Source organism: Andrena cerasifolii, chromosome 14, assembly GCF_050908995.1.
Source record: "Andrena cerasifolii isolate SP2316 chromosome 14, iyAndCera1_principal, whole genome shotgun sequence".
Taxonomy (NCBI): Eukaryota; Metazoa; Arthropoda; class Insecta; order Hymenoptera; family Andrenidae; genus Andrena; species Andrena cerasifolii.
Genome location: NC_135131.1, coordinates 7,954,196 through 7,969,868, shown reverse-complemented (window position 1 = coordinate 7,969,868; position 15,673 = coordinate 7,954,196). Strand labels below are relative to the sequence as shown.

The window sequence follows — 15,673 nt, the reverse complement described above, 5'->3', positions numbered from 1 at the left end:
CAGAAAATGCATTTCCGAATTGCTCGAAAACAAGAAATATACTTGTGTCCGAAACGTTACCTTTACACGGTACAGGGATTAACGCGGTAGCCGATGTGTTTTGCTCGTAGTGCTCAGTCATTTCGCGTACCATTGTGCAAAAGTAAGACCTGTTTGCGTGTTTCTACGTAACAGAAACAGAAATATATACATAGAAATAATTGAAGTAGTTTGAAAGCTGAATGATTACGAAAATCATGGACAAAGAAGGAGAAAAGATATCCGAAGTTATCAGAATAGGTGATCCTCTGCACGGAACGTGACATACTGAATAAATGAGCCACAAGAATCACAAGAAAACTATATTACTTTCTGAACGTATATAACATTCGGCGATTCCACGGACAGAATTTGCACTTCCGTGTAACATTCTATCTCCAGCTGTTCCTTGTAGTATTGCCTCGCGGAGTCTGGGTTCGTCCTCTGCGAAACAGAGAATCAGCCATCAACTTTCTGACCCGCCATCGGCGCAGAAACGATCAGAAACAGCGTGGTAATTACCATTAATTTATTCGGCGACACACAGGTAGCGTACTTCATGTACGTTAACGAGTCTTTCACGGATATCAGGCCCGAGTCTTGGGCGGAAATCACGCACAGCTCGACGTAATAAGTGTCCCCAGTTATCATCATGATGGACATCGAAACCATGGCATTTCTGAAACAGCGAACACAGTCATTAATATTCGTCTGAAAGTGCTGGATGGATTACGAACGATGGATCATCGGCGTTACTTACGTGCAGACTAGTTTCTTGAAGGTCAGAATAGCATCTGGGTGCCATTTTCCATCGTTTGGGACAACATCGAACAACGTACATCTGATTGCCAGTACGGGCATCATGGCGAATTGGGGAACAATGTTCCTCATCCTGGACAGAGGGACGTTTGCCTCCTCCGTCCCATAATCGACGAGCAGGGCACAGTACTTCGCGTCACCTTTGGCGTCTACTCTTTTCTCTGTAATGCGCCCGCGATACCAAAGCCTGTCCTTTGAAGATTGCACGACGTACAATCCATCTGCAGAGGACAATCAGTAGCTTCGTGGTACAAGGCAGAACGATTACAAGGGATGGTTGTCTTTATCTCGCGGATTATCTCTGATTTCATACTCAACGTGACGTCTGTGGGCGTGATCCCCCAAGTGTTGGCCATCGTCGACAGCCCTTTGCTGAGTTCTGTGATCTTATTCTGATTCTGCATCAATTGCACGTAGAACCAGGATGGATCGACGACGTGGGTGATGCGGACCATCTCGGAGGATCCTTGAAATTCGATAGAATGGTTAGTGGTATTTTTAATTATAAATTTCTTAAGGGAATAAGAGTGAAGTTTAGGATACAGGACTCCAGAGGAACAATGCCGCGATCGCTTACCAACAGCAGGCAGATTGTCATTCTTTCGGGAGTGCAGAGAGTCAGTCGACTCGGATTTCATTCTCATAGACGAATTGGAGCAGAATCCTGTGGAAAATTAAATTCGCCAACGTGAGGGCCACGGAGTAATTGGCTGGGCGCCTTCCGCGGCAACTGGTTCTAGAAAGAAGACATTAATTTTACTTGGAATGTTGATCTCTTCTGTAAGTGGCTCCATTTCGTAATCATCCGGCAACAATTCCGTTCGTTGCAAACTGAAACTCGACACAGCGGGCATCTGCACGCTGCAGTGCTTCTGCACGGCTTCCACGATGCTGTTGTCAACATTGAATCTGCAAGAAAAATCGTTCCTATTTCCATTAGGGAACCCTAACGACTATCTTATCGAGTGGGAGCTTGGAATTCAAAGTCTTTATGTTTGTACATCAAATTATGTTTGAATATGTTTGTCGCATTGCGAAAGGGACGTTTTTACTTCACTTTCCAGCCCTCGGCGTCCCTTACAGGATTAGCTGTACTATCGACCAACAAGAGTTTTATTATGCCTGCTCCGGTTTAGTGAAACACAAGCGAAACGGACCTTTGTTGCTCGCGGTTAAAAGAGGTATGATAAAAAAAAATATATTTCCAAGCCGCTTTATAACGCAACCGTAGGCACACTTCGCTTTAATTAATTACTCTTATGCCGCTCTCCCTCGCGCTCATTCACTTTTCGTTTGGACATCTGTAAGCTGCTTACGGATATAAACGACAGGGGATTTGTCCGACTCTGCACCATCGTCGGTGCCGAGGAAAATAAATTGTTCAATACTTACTGGAGATTTTGATTTAACAAAAGCTTTGGATTTTCACTGTGCCGAGGGACTTGTGCTCCATGTGTTCCAAGACCGTTCAGGGAATTCCATTTTATTTTTTTTTTTTAACGACACGAATAAAGAAAAGTAAAGATAATAGGAAGAAACATGAAACTGAAGTGCGTTAAAGGGATTCGGGTAATTCTTCTTTTTTTCGATTGCAAAGTGTGACAATGACGGCGGAAATAAACTCCAAATTATGGAAAACGTAATTTAAGAGTCCTTGTAGAAAACACTGCAAGCGCCAAATTTAAAATACAAATTTTATCGGAAAATGTTCTACATTGGTCATACTATTGTATAGAATTTGATTTTCCTTGCGCTCGATGTCTAGAATTACTAGTTGCAGGCATTTTCAAAACAATTTTCCGAAAGAATATTTGGGGACTAGTTATTAAGGTCAGTCGTAATAGCAATCTGTTTTAAGGTTGAAATTGTAGAGACAATGTTTAGAAATATACAATTTAGAGTTGGTAAAACCAGAGAATGAAATTAATTCCAATTTTCTGCATCTTGCACGTTGCAGACCGTTTCTGCATTTTCCTACTCTCGTTAATAACATCAGATCTGCTTATAAAAGGCACTTCCACTGTCTTGCTGTAGTGTCAATTTTGAGAGACATTATTTTTAGTTCAAAATCTAAAACGCAATTTCCCTTTTCCGTAAGCAACTCTCGCAATGAAGTAGCAATGATAGAAATGATCGTGAACATTTCAAGAAGAACTTAGAACATTGAAATTATAATACAGGTGGGGCCATTGCAGATGACACTTTTAAGCATTGTTATAAATATTAATTTAGAGAATGGCTACAAATTATTACATAGTGCTGCCTAACAGCAAAGTGTCGACACTTTGCCATAAATATTGCACTTTATTTATGTACGAATAAAAATGTGATAATTGTTTCTCTGTTGAAAGGAAGTATAGTTTTAGGTACCTGATTTCCTGGTCGTTCCGTACGGAATTCACAACCAGATGACACGGAATATCTGCCAATTCCTCCAATTTCCGTATCACCTGCTGCAGATCCACTTTGTCCAGATTTTCTTCGACCGAGGCGGTCACCTGCAAAACGGGATGCGTTCGAAGAATACGAATTTGTAATGTTCAAAGCACCGAACACCGCTACCACTACTGATAAAGAATTCCTCGTCTCTTATCAGTAAAGCACAAAAAAAGAATTGCCCGAAAATTAATCGTCAAGCGTGGATAACGTTTTCTCGACATGTCAGCTCATTTCAATGATCGTTGCCCGTTCCTAATAATTTTATTATGAAAATTCGCGTCTCCCCTGTCACGTGCACACGCTGTAGCTAGCAGGGGAAGATTTTTAAATATCCAAACGTCCCGTGACACGCGGAAAATTCGCAGCATCATCTGCGATTTCATCTCGAATTACTTTTGGCAGCGGCACGTCGCAGCGTCCTTGCGGGAAAAATTTGCGCGTGTCCACGTCCAAAATAATAACCATGCGCACGGCGAGAAATTAAAGATGTTAAAATAAAACAGCTAAAGCAAGCTGAAACCGTCAAAAACCTTTGCGCGATTGCTACTTTCTGTGATTAGATAGTACCTGTCCTGTAGTCTACTTTTTCCATCGCTCCACTTGCATTTGGCACTTTTACCATGAAACTTTGGAAGTTTTAAATTTTTAAACTTCCGTGTCACGTGGGGCAAGTAACTAATCACAAATAGGAGGCATATTAATGACTAGGGATAAGGTTTATAAGCAATGATTAGTCGCAACGAATTGCAAGGAAATCCTTACGAGTAGCGCAGAGTGCAATCGTTCCTCCAGTCCCTTGAGCTGCTCGGAGATTTCATCAATATTCTTGTTACGCGAATTGCGTTGCTGGTGCAACGTCTCGATGATCTTTCTCTCGACAGTTTGCAGAACACCGTGCAAGTAAGCGAAATGCTCTGTGATGGCAGCTTCCACTGTGTCAGCATTTTGAGTTTGCGTCGGGTAGAGCGCAGTTTTCTTCAATTTCTGAAACGCAGAGGCGTTGATGTATTTTTCATTATATGTAAATCTTTATATATAAAAACTTATGGAATATATTGAGCTAAATTAATTAATAATTTGATGAACCCATAAATTTTATATATATATTATCAAATTCGATAGACGAACACTTTGGTACTTAAAAAAGCCAAATCTCTGGATCTATTGTGGCGTCAACGTGTCATCGCACAGCACAGAGTAGCTACACACGCGTTATGCAATATACTGATTGGCATTCGACTAGTGGTCCGAGCTGCCTGTTAAGAAATCGAAGCATCTTTAATCGTGTCACGGAGTGAAACGACTTCTGAGAAGCAATTCGGTGAGTACACCTCTGCGTCTACATTTAAAAGATCGTGTACTTTTTTATGGATCTATGAATTAGAGTGAGAAGAATCTCGAAAGCAGTGATTCTCGTTAATAATTCATGATTACCTTGAGGTTTTTCACTGAGAATATATGGTGAGACGATAAGAGCTTGATCAGAGTAAAATTCGAGAACTTACTTCCATTCATACGAGAGGAAAAACGAATACAGGTTTGTGCAAGTAGATGTTGAAATTGCGCGATTTATAATAATTGCTCCAAATGGTATTTAATTTCAAACGTAAAAAGCTATTGGAATTTCGCTTCCTATTTTTCGCTTAAAGTTCCTTGGAAAACGTCTTGTTACTTATTTACATTTCCTCGCGATTCCCGTAGATCTAACCGCGGGACTCGCGAAGGAATCGAGTTGTTGATTTAATCCCGAATCGGGGGTATCCAGTTAAATAATTTCGAGAATAACTTTGCGGAGGATAACAAGGAATTCGTGCTCGTCCTCCTTATTACGCTAGTCGTTACGTAATTAGACGTTATACGATCAAAATTCCCTTCTGTTTAGCTACGCTTCATAGAGCTTCTGTTAACTTTGCAACAAAAAGCCGCGACGAACTCGTCAAACAAACACTTTAAATAAAACTCTAGATCGCACAGTTCACTCTCATCATAATATTACCACAATTATCCCAACCTCCACTTTCTGTTTGCACGCTGCAGACGATAAAGAGCATTACACATAATACGCTCTGAAAAACTGCATATGAATAAAGAACAGCAGCTCTCCAACATACATGCGCGTTCACCAACTCTTTTCATTACTCTGATGTGTAACGTGGACCCCGAACAAATGCTCCGCGTCTCATTTTAAACACCTATCATATCAAAAAGCACTCCCACGTATACCGTCGTTCATAAGTATTATTACACCTGCTGCGTTCCCAGAAAATGTGATATTTTTGTACAGTGGCGCAGACAGATGGGGTGGGGCCAAAGGGCTCTGGCACCCCCGAAGAAGGGGCTTTGTGAGAAGAAAAGAAAACTGGATTTTACTCTTGAATAAATTTTTCTAATCACCTAATAAATTTTATTGAATATGCATTAAAAATATTCTTATCCGTTCAACTTGGCTGCCCCCAAAGAAAAATAAAAAACGAAATTTATGTAACCACGACTGAAGTAATTTAACAGCTTTGTAAAAAGAAAAAAAAATGGATTTCATTCAATAATAAATTTTTCTAATCACCTAATGAATTTTATTGAATATACATTAAAAATATTTTTATTCGTTCAACTCGGCTTCCCCCAAGATTAAATCCTGAGTGCACCACAGATTTGGTACAGTTCGAATACTTTCCCTGCTCTTAATTTAAAACACTAAATAAAGTAAAGTTTCTTTAAAGTAGAGTTCTTCAACAAATTTGCAACTTTTTCCACAATTATTCTACACAGAGTAGGTATTCCCAACTCCTAATACTTATGAATATGCCAGTGTCGGCCTAGAAGAATAACACCAAGAGAGAATACACCATCAGCGAGTAGTTGTTCCTCGAGCAGCAGTTTACTCATCGATTCAAGGATCATTGGATTACGAGTGGCCAGGGCGTGTATCCTTCGAAGTCGAAGGGGAACACGTTGGCGAGCGGGCCCAGAATATCAACGACCAGCTATGCAGGTTGATATATATCGATACACATCGACGTGTCATCGTTTCACCGTGAACTAGAAGGTCGGCCGAGCGGCTTTCCATCGGCGACGAGGATCCTCCGTGAAGGGAGAGACCCATAGCTCTCTGCCGCGAAGGGAGAGCGGCAGAGATTGGAATGGCCGGCAGGGAGAGCGAAGTAACAGAGGTGGGCATAAGCTTAACATCGCCGAGCGGACCAACGACCGAACAAACGCGCCTTTCCTCAGTCTTTCACGACCTGAGGACCGCTTACCATCGCCGGCGCGCGTTCCCCGTCCGCTCGTTGCCACGCTCCTCTCTCGCCTGTGCTCATCCGTAACGCCGTTGTCACTTCGGAACGCGACTTCGTTAGTGCCGAGGATGAGGCTCGTTCGCCGTACGCCGAGGACCTAGCTTCGCTTAGCGCGGAGGGGCCATTTGCTGCAGAGGGACGCGTGGATAAAGGGACAGGAAGAGGAGGACCATGCGGCTGCACGAACACCTCTGCGTGCTGGCCTCTGTTGCGTTCGTTCTGTCGCTCGTCGGTGAGTCCCGTCATCGTTCTTATCCCGTTAACTGGGACAGACGAGTCGACTCGTCGCTTCAAAATGCCCACGGGCGGAGCAACACGAGCCACTCGGGAAGAGCGGAGGTAGAATCGTTGCCGTATGTGACACTTCGGTATGGAGAACATCGGTTGACTCGGCTCCGATTCTTTCTAAATTGATAGGGGATGTTCCTTGTCGAGATCTCATCGACGTAACGATGCTGCGGCGACAGTAGCGTCTGTGTCGCTGGCGTGTCACGCTTCGTAATCGACGTCTTTCACTTTTGCGATGAAATGCAACGGTTGTGAGTGAAGGTGCTGGGGTCTTAGGATCTTATCGCGATAGGCTTGAAATTTGGGTCTGCGCGATTGGGGATGAGAATGCGGACGTCGAAAAAAGAGGGAGCTTATCCGTTTTAAATTTGTAACAGAATGCGCAACAATCTGCTCGATAATCTCTACCCCGACCAGGTGAAGAAATTTAAGAAGCCATTGTTTAGAATATTTAGATAATAATGATGCTCGTTCGGATCGTACGAACGTCGAGAGATAATGAGTGACGAAGTATCCCATTTCACGGCGGATAATAATGCAAAGTACGGAGGAAGGGACAGGCACGTGACGCCTGTAACCGTTGGAAGAAGTTTTATTCGCTGGCTGGTTGGATGGGCTGAAATCGCGCGCGTCCCGGAGTTGCGCTTCAAGAAAGGAAAGTACCGCGAAATATTAGTGATGCAAGCCATTGTCTCTCGCCCCGGCATTCTGATTACCTTTTCCTTCGCGAGTCAAGAGTACATAGGCCTATTTCCAGGACCCAGCGATACATATAACGAAATTCTCACGGGCGTAAATAGTTGTGCCGTGCCGCGGGGACCTAATATGGACACCTAATGCCATACTTTCTCCGTCGAAGACCAGCGCTCGGCTGGCGAAGCCCCGATTAATTCCACGCTAACAATTATTACGATCGTGTTACCGTTTCCCAGACACGTGAACCGCGAGAAATCAATTATGACCGCCCCCCTCCTCTCAGCTACGAAACCAGTCATCGATCTGTACAGGGTGAGAAAGAAGCAATGGCCACGGATTTCGTAGACGAATCCACCCCGCTCTATAAACAATACACTGGCGTTCCTGAGTACTAGGACGCCTATTATTCCGCTTCTCTGTGCAGAATAATTGTGAAAAATCTAAGAAATTTATTGGATTGAACTCCCCCAAATTTTCCTTTATTTGGTATTTTAAATTAAAACACATTCTGCGCAAAATACAGCAGGTGTCCTAATACTTATGGAGAGCGGTGTACACTGCAGAAGCTTATCAAAACGAAGCTTATCGCATTTAAAGCCTGCGCAACTACAGTACAAACGCACGACCCGAAATGTAAGGGCTCCAATCAACCGACCTGTACAATCTCTACAAATTTTTTTTGTGAACTCTGACACGTTCTATCGAACTTGAGCACACTTTGAGCACAAAGCTTGGCCCGCGTAATTCACAAAAGTGGAGGAGCCGTGGACATGGTCGTTCGTAAGGGATGGGAGGAATCTCGGTGCACCGTCATCGTCGTTACAGCGACGTCTTCGTCCGGCTGGAACGTCTCTCGCAGAGAGCCGCTGCAATCTTGTTTACCCTGTTAAATCAGCCGCAGAGAATTCACTTTAACGTCTTGGCGGTGCGCAGCGTTAATTATACTGCGTAAACAGTCAAAGGGAGGCCCCGAAGGAGGGCGAAACGAGTGGAAGTCGCGGGGCGAGACCCTGCCACGGCAGCGAAATTCAGTTCATCCCTCGGCTGATGGAGGGTGGGTGTAGAGCAGCGCGGGAGTCGTTGAAACAAGTCTTACCGGGGGGATCGGGGATCGATACTCGCGGATTATCCTCTGCTATCGTCAGGGCGCGGCGGTTCGTCGAGATTTAATTAGCGGGATCGACCGAGATCCACGGGCAAACTCGGATTAACTCGCGGACGTTGAATTTATTCCACGCACTTATCGAGCGTCGCGATCAAACCCCCATCGTAATCGACACCCCGGACGCGACTCGGCAGTTTGTTCCGTTTACGCTGGATCCTTCCTGTCGCGTTAATTCCGCGTATGTAACCGCGGACTCGATCGTGGAAACGCGTGCCATCAGCTTCGCGAAATGTGCGTGGGCGGTATCGCGAGTCCATTCGTGTTACGCGCGCTGAATAGCGATCGGACCGACTGGATCGCTTGACACGAATAGGACGAGGTGACAGATCGTTTTTCGACTGCCTTCGAACGATCGCGATGGAGCTCCAGCCTTGTTGCGAACGCTTCTTTTCGGTTGTAGCTGTAACAGCCGTGGCGTTGAGTATTGTAAGCGAAAAAGCGAAACTCGGGCGACGGGATTCGAACCCAAGATCCACGCGGGTCCTCCGCGTACTGGCCAGCCGCCTTACCGATTCAGATGTTACTCTCTTCCGAACTCTACAAGTACCCAAACTAACGGAGCGTCATATTGATCCCTGGATGCTTCGAAGCAAATTAGGTAACTCGGAGCAGAGTGTCTGACTGTAAAGGTATCTTCTACTGAATCGAGAATCACTCGGGACAACGTTCCTCTGTAAGTACCTACCTCAAGAAGCATTTCACCGATTTACCTAATATTTACTTAATATTTACCTAATATTACTTCTCAACGAACACAAATCTGACGAATAGAAGTTAGCTATCGCAGGAACAAAGTGCCAAGTCCTCCTCGTTCACTAATTGTGGATTCGCGTTTGCAAGCGATAGCTCAAAATGCCCGTGCGCTCGAGCCGAGGATTTATAAGAGCATCCGAGGTGAAACGATGATGACATCCGGTGCGCGATGGTTTTGCAGAGGTTCAACCGGCCCGAGCGTTGCGCGTAAAGAGAGCGAGGCTGAGAGAGCGATCCTTGAATGAAAATTATTTCTTCGATCTAGACCGAGCAAACCGCTCGAAGTGGAGCGCCTTTCGAATCGCCGATCGAGCGGCAGAGGCAGGGTAGGTGGGAGAGAAAATATCTCGTCTGTTCTCGGCTCCTGTGCGCCGCGCGGGGAGGAAGCAACGCGTGACTCTGAAAACTCGATAAAGCCTAAGACGCGCCACTTTCGCGGGGATCCTCGCTCAAGCAACCGCTGTCCAATTTGCATTTCGAATGCCGTCCGATCGGTAGATAAATACTTAGTAGTATCCGCAGTTTGCTCGCTTAGAGAGCCGCTCCTCCGGATCATTTTATGCCGCCTAACTCGCTCGCCACGATTTCCATTCACGTCTCCTTTTCACTCCGATCGGGGGAGGGGGCCCCTTGAAACGCTCCGCGTCCGTCGATTTCGATCAAAATTGTAATCAGAAATATTCGCGTCAAATACCGTTCCAATCTCCCTTCTGCTTGTAACAGTTCGTACCATTGCTATTACACTGGGAAGTGTACGTGCGAGGTTATTTATACATCAACAATTTCCTTTTAATATCGCGGACCACGCGGCTTCTTTGTGCTGCATAAAAGTTTGAGATTATAGTATTGCAATATGTAGAGTAGAGCATCGTTTTCTTGGTAAATGTCACGCTTGGTAGACAAGAAGAAGAGGGGTAATATAATGATCTTGAGGGGAGGTAAGAGGGAGGATCTTTGGTTTTGTTTAGCAATTTTTTTCTTTTAAATAATGGACTCAATAGAAAAGCTGATTAATGGTATTTGTTGTACAGCTTTTGAGGATTAAAAAAAATATATTTTTCAACAAAATGGCGATTCAACAAAATTAATTTTTTAATCTTCAAAAGATGTATACTAAATGCTATTAATCAGATTTTATATTAAGGTCATTGTTTAAAAGAAAAAAAATCGCTAATTACACCTATGATTTTCATGCGTCCAAGGTTGCACCCTTCCTTGAAGGGAGTTTTTGTAAAGTGTCTCCACGTTTCTAACGTTCTTGTGAATGTAGGTGAGTTTTGTTTGGAAGGGATTTTAAAATCATGCGCGTGTGAAAAGTTACAAAGAGATAGGGCCTATCATATTGGTTTCCAAAATGTGTCTGACCACAGAAGGACCATTTTCCCTTGTTCCGTTGCGCTTCACGTTTATTTCGCGCTTCAGCGTTACGAATCAATTATACCTTTCTGTATCTCACGATATCGTTCGAGATACACGCTACCCCGAACTGTTTAATCAACTTTAATTCGTCAAATGCCTACACCCCCCTTTTTATATTTTGTAATCAATCGCTTACAAGCCTTCAAAGACAGCCGCGACGCGGGCGTGTAACGATTTCTTCATTAAATTTAATGATGTCGCAAAGCTGAGCCACTCGCGCGGCTAGAGTTTAAGCGAATTTAGTACGCGGCTTGGTAAAATCATGCTCATTTAATACGCCTCATTATGAATCGTCTAAATGTCGTCGAGTACGTGCGCGAGGTTCGAGATATAATTAAAAGTTATTATACGTGTATGTAAAGGCGTGGATATGTAACACTGGAAGAAGACAAGTCTACCTGCTAATGATGTCGCAGAAGCGTCGACGGAGCTATATCCCGAATCTTAAACAGAGTTTTCACGCGGTCTGCCTGATATTTAAAAAAAGAACTCGCCCATAAAACTAATGTTCACGCGAGAACACACTTTAACTGAGGACCTTGCAGCGAGAGGGGTGCAGCTCCATCTTTACCAACTTCCAGTAAATTAGAAAACACTGTTTATAAAATTATTGCTTTGACTTAACATTAAAAACAGAACACTAGGTAATTGAAAAATATATATTTTCGCACAATAAGTAGTAGTTATTGAGTTGATAACTTTTTATATATTTTTTTGGCGAAAAATTATTCTACGATAAAAATATTCATATTAATATTTCTATTTTCATTCATTTGCAATAAATCGCTCATTTGTTATCGAATTTGCATAAAACGTGATGTAGATTTTTTTACATATATTACACGTCATAACTAAAAAATCTGCACCCCTCTTGCTGTAAGGTCCTCGATTTTATTTAATTAAAAAAAGGCGGATATATTTGTTTTTCTTTTGCTAAAAAAAATATGTGGTTGACGATATCTTGTGGTTCAAACGCAAATGGATAAATCTATCCAATCCGAGGGCCACAAGAATATCCAGAGTGTCCATAATCCTTTTTTGCCACTGATTCCCTTTCAATTTTACATTTGTAAATCTTTGCAATGGTTTACCGCATTAATAAAGAGTAAACTATATTGTTGCATTTGAAGAATGATGTTGATATCCAAAGCAATTTCTATCGCGTCAGATTCAATGATCGGGCTTCTGCTTTCGCCAGTATCCACAGTTTCGCAAATAGTGAATTGCTAATGGTTACTGAACCACCCTGTATATTACTTATCGTTAGGGAGCTTTCGATAAGGCGCATTATTGGGACGCTACAACCCGAGCACGATCTCATCGATTTTCCTAAACGGCGTCTCTCCACCGTGATAACAACCAACAGTAACAATTAGACGAGCACTAATACTATTTGCGTGATTCAGCTCTAACAGGCTCAGTTCTGCGAACTGTTTAGATTATGTGGCGAGTGGAGGAGCGGGAGGAAAGTATTATACAGGATGTTATTATAAAACAACTGCGGGTGCAAACTTGCAAGTTCTCAAACAACTCTGTGTACAGGGACGAGTTCAAAACGAGCTTGGATTTGAATGGCAACTGTTTAAAGTTCGAACACTCAAGTAACTTCTTAAAACCGTAGAAACTTTCGTCACATCTTTCGCGACTTCATCGGCAAATTTAAATGTATTCTAATTCCAATGTTCATTCGAATCCTCGCGTTACAACCTTCCGGTTCGTTCAGCTGTTGTTTCCAGTCGTCGATATCTTTTTACCAAGATGCCGTTGAATAAGAGAATAACCAAAAGGAAGGAAATTCGAAAGAAAGCGCGTTCCGCGGATATTTCCGTCGCTAGCGGGGAAACAAAAGCGACCAACCGGAGCTTCGAACTTCTTCTACGGGGGATAAATCGCGTCACGGCTAATACTGTCGTCACGCGTGAACTGCGATTTCTTTCGCTGAGAAACCGACGAGGTTTCGTGCTTTTATTGGAAACAGCCGCGCGGGGCCAAACGCTGACCGTGTGGATGGAAGTGGGAAAAAATCTGACGGCCCGGAAACAGGCTTACCTCGAACGCGGATGTCTGCTTCGACGTTTCATATCATCGCCATTGCAACATTCTCCGCGAGCGAATGCGTGCAAGGACGTGAGAGATTCAAGGGAATTCCTGTGCGTTGATATCACGTATGCAGATTAATTAATAGCGATTATAACAACATCGAGTTGAGTGGGGTACGATTGGAGGTGGAAGTTGTTTTGTTAGCCGTGAGGCGAAGAATTTGTCGCGAGTTTAGTAGCGGCACCGAACACTGTTATACGCAGAGGTGCTTTGTGTTGGAGAAAATGGAAGACCGAGGGGAGGTTTGACGAAAATTTATGGGATATTTGTGCACCTTTTGTGGCGTGAATCATTGAAGCCTCCTGAGAGGAGAGAAATGCGCAGCAAGTAGAAGCGGATCGTCCGTGGTCAGACACACTGAATTACTGCTCGCATATATTTTCTACTTGTGCAAGCATCGTGTGTTATTGGGAGAAGTGACAGCAAAGTGTGCTAGTTAATCAACATTATAATATAGCAAAGAATTTCGAGACTAATCATGTCCTGAGTTTCCTCTGCGATTCTAACAGAGGAGTGCAATCCTCTCGAACTTAACTTTCCCTAGCTTGCTTTCTACTCCTCATCGATATTCTATATACAAGAACAATGCATAAACCATCAACTGCACATAAATAAAACCTGCAGTATTTCTAAACAAAAAGCACCTATCGAATCAACAATTTACAATCCCCCCCGGTCTGACATTTCTCTCTCTGATATTCCCTAAAGAACTCACTCTGCGCTGTGCATTTATCAGCTAATCTTCGCTCAACTATGGATGGGTATTTTCGAAAAACTCGTCACACCCTTGACCGCGGACCAGGCACTTGGGTGGGAAAGTACTTACGAGCGGTGGCGCATATCTTGCAAAGCTCTGTGGACCGAAATGAAATCCGATTGGACCGCGTAGTACGGCGAGCCGGGGCGTCGATTTATTTTTTTTACCGCGGAATTTATTTAGTTACCTGGCCCCGCGCAGTCCGCGCAAATAAATCTGCCGGGCGAGAGCGACGCGTGACTCGTCGTCGTTCGAGGCCTGCCACGATAAATTCCATTTCGACGTCGCGCGGGCAAACCGACGCTGACAATAATGCATAGGCGCATAATCCGCGACTCGCGCGAGCCGCGTGAATGCACCGATCCGCCGATACTCTTGCACCTCGTGTGAACGGGCCAGTGCTACGGGCACGGCCACGCGGGCAACCGTTCCACCCTATGCACAGGGTGTTCCTTTCATCGCGGCTATCGGGCGCGCGCGTCTTCTTCGATGGCGATCGCAGGACGCGGCGAAGGGAATTGTTTGTGCAATATAAACGGCATACGAGCGTTGCGGGAATATTTATAGGAATATTTGAGATTTAAGGGGTGAAGTTAGTAAGGTTTTGAGAAACACGCGTGGAGATAGAATTCTAAGGGTTCTGTCGCGGGAGATTACTCCTGTACAGTTTTAGTATCGGTGAATTAACTCGGACACCTCGCGATCGCTAATCACCTCACGAGGGCAAGCCACAGGCCCGAAGATTAATAGATATCCTGTGGTATGTTGTGATCTCCATTAGTTCGTATGGGAAATAGAAATAGGAAGCCTATTGACACTTTGTACTACTTAGGCGTGATTTTTTATTTCGTACTTGTTTGTTGTTACTAGTAAGTTGTAGTCGGAGAATACCTTACTAGAATAGCTTAGAATTTTTGGAAACCCTGGCGGTAGATGAGTTTCGCACCGGGTTAAAGATGGAACGTTTAAATCGTTGGGCGAGAAAAATGATACAGCAGTTGAACAGTTAAATGCACGGATATATTTGTTTTATCTGAAGCTGCGCAGGCTTTTCGAATTGTATCCGAGCCTGTGACGCAGCAACTGTAAATTTATTAGCCGGTTAATGTGTTGCGCATTAACAATTCATTTTTCGTGAAAATAATGCGATTCGAAATGACCAGAAACAAGGGATATTAATTAACCAAACGTAACGGACTGCGCGCAGCAGTTTCAGAGGAAAATTATGTATTCGGCGTGTCAATATTATAGAAAATCGAAACCGGACGGGCGTTAATATTTGAGAAATTTCGTAGGTTTTGGAGGATTTTTTTAAATAACTTTCGAGTCGCGTGGCCACGGTGCTTGGATGCTAGCAGAGGGCGGTATAATAGTCGAACTGGAGATCAACGACAATTCGCTTGGCAGCCGTTCTTGCAATAAACATATTTCAGGCGACTGGCACGCATCGGAACGGACGCGAAATCGATCGAGGGCAGAGAATATTCATGACAATTATTACCAATAATTAATCTTTAATTATAACAGGCAACGCTCCTCCTTTTAATTATTACCGCCAATAATTCATTCGGAATTCATAATTATCATTTTTTAATTTACAGATGCGCTCGGCAGCCTCTGTCATTGCGTGACAGAGGATCGATCAGGCAAATCGAGTGTAATCCTAATATTATTCGCTAACGTTTCAACGATGCTATTTGCCTGAAATATAATTTCATATTTACTCGCCTGGATGCAACTAATTGTTAAGAATGCTGCTCGCAATTCAAATTAATGTTTCAATGAAATTTACACTCGTACCTTCAGATCGTTGAGAGTTATGTAAATAAGTAATTCCACCATTTTCCATTGCATTCGAATTGCATTAGTCAAGAAGTATTTTTAATCTATGATACTGAAATAATGATCGTAGCCCCCTGTCTA

At 43.6% G+C, this 15,673-nt stretch overlaps 2 protein-coding genes across 2 annotated transcripts in view; one reads left to right on the top strand and one right to left on the bottom strand.

Moving 5' to 3' along the window:
• Window positions 1-15,673, bottom strand: part of Qin (tudor domain-containing protein qin) — a 181,547-nt gene that overhangs the window by 4,966 nt on the left and 160,908 nt on the right. Inside the window, exons 6-14 of the mRNA XM_076827259.1 lie at window positions 4,039-4,260; window positions 3,208-3,335; window positions 1,598-1,746; window positions 1,415-1,501; window positions 1,151-1,303; window positions 779-1,058; window positions 541-697; window positions 349-462; window positions 61-163 (exon numbers count right to left, since the gene is read on the bottom strand). Coding sequence (XP_076683374.1) covers window positions 61-163; window positions 349-462; window positions 541-697; window positions 779-1,058; window positions 1,151-1,303; window positions 1,415-1,501; window positions 1,598-1,746; window positions 3,208-3,335; window positions 4,039-4,260 — 1,393 coding nt within the window. The remainder of the gene's footprint in view (window positions 1-60; window positions 164-348; window positions 463-540; window positions 698-778; window positions 1,059-1,150; window positions 1,304-1,414; window positions 1,502-1,597; window positions 1,747-3,207; window positions 3,336-4,038; window positions 4,261-15,673) is intronic.
• The window catches only part of LOC143376679 (uncharacterized), a 69,475-nt gene continuing 60,009 nt past the window's right edge, over window positions 6,208-15,673 (top strand). The window contains exon 1 of the mRNA XM_076827264.1: window positions 6,208-6,804. Coding sequence (XP_076683379.1) covers window positions 6,744-6,804 — 61 coding nt within the window. The 5' untranslated portion in view covers window positions 6,208-6,743. The remainder of the gene's footprint in view (window positions 6,805-15,673) is intronic.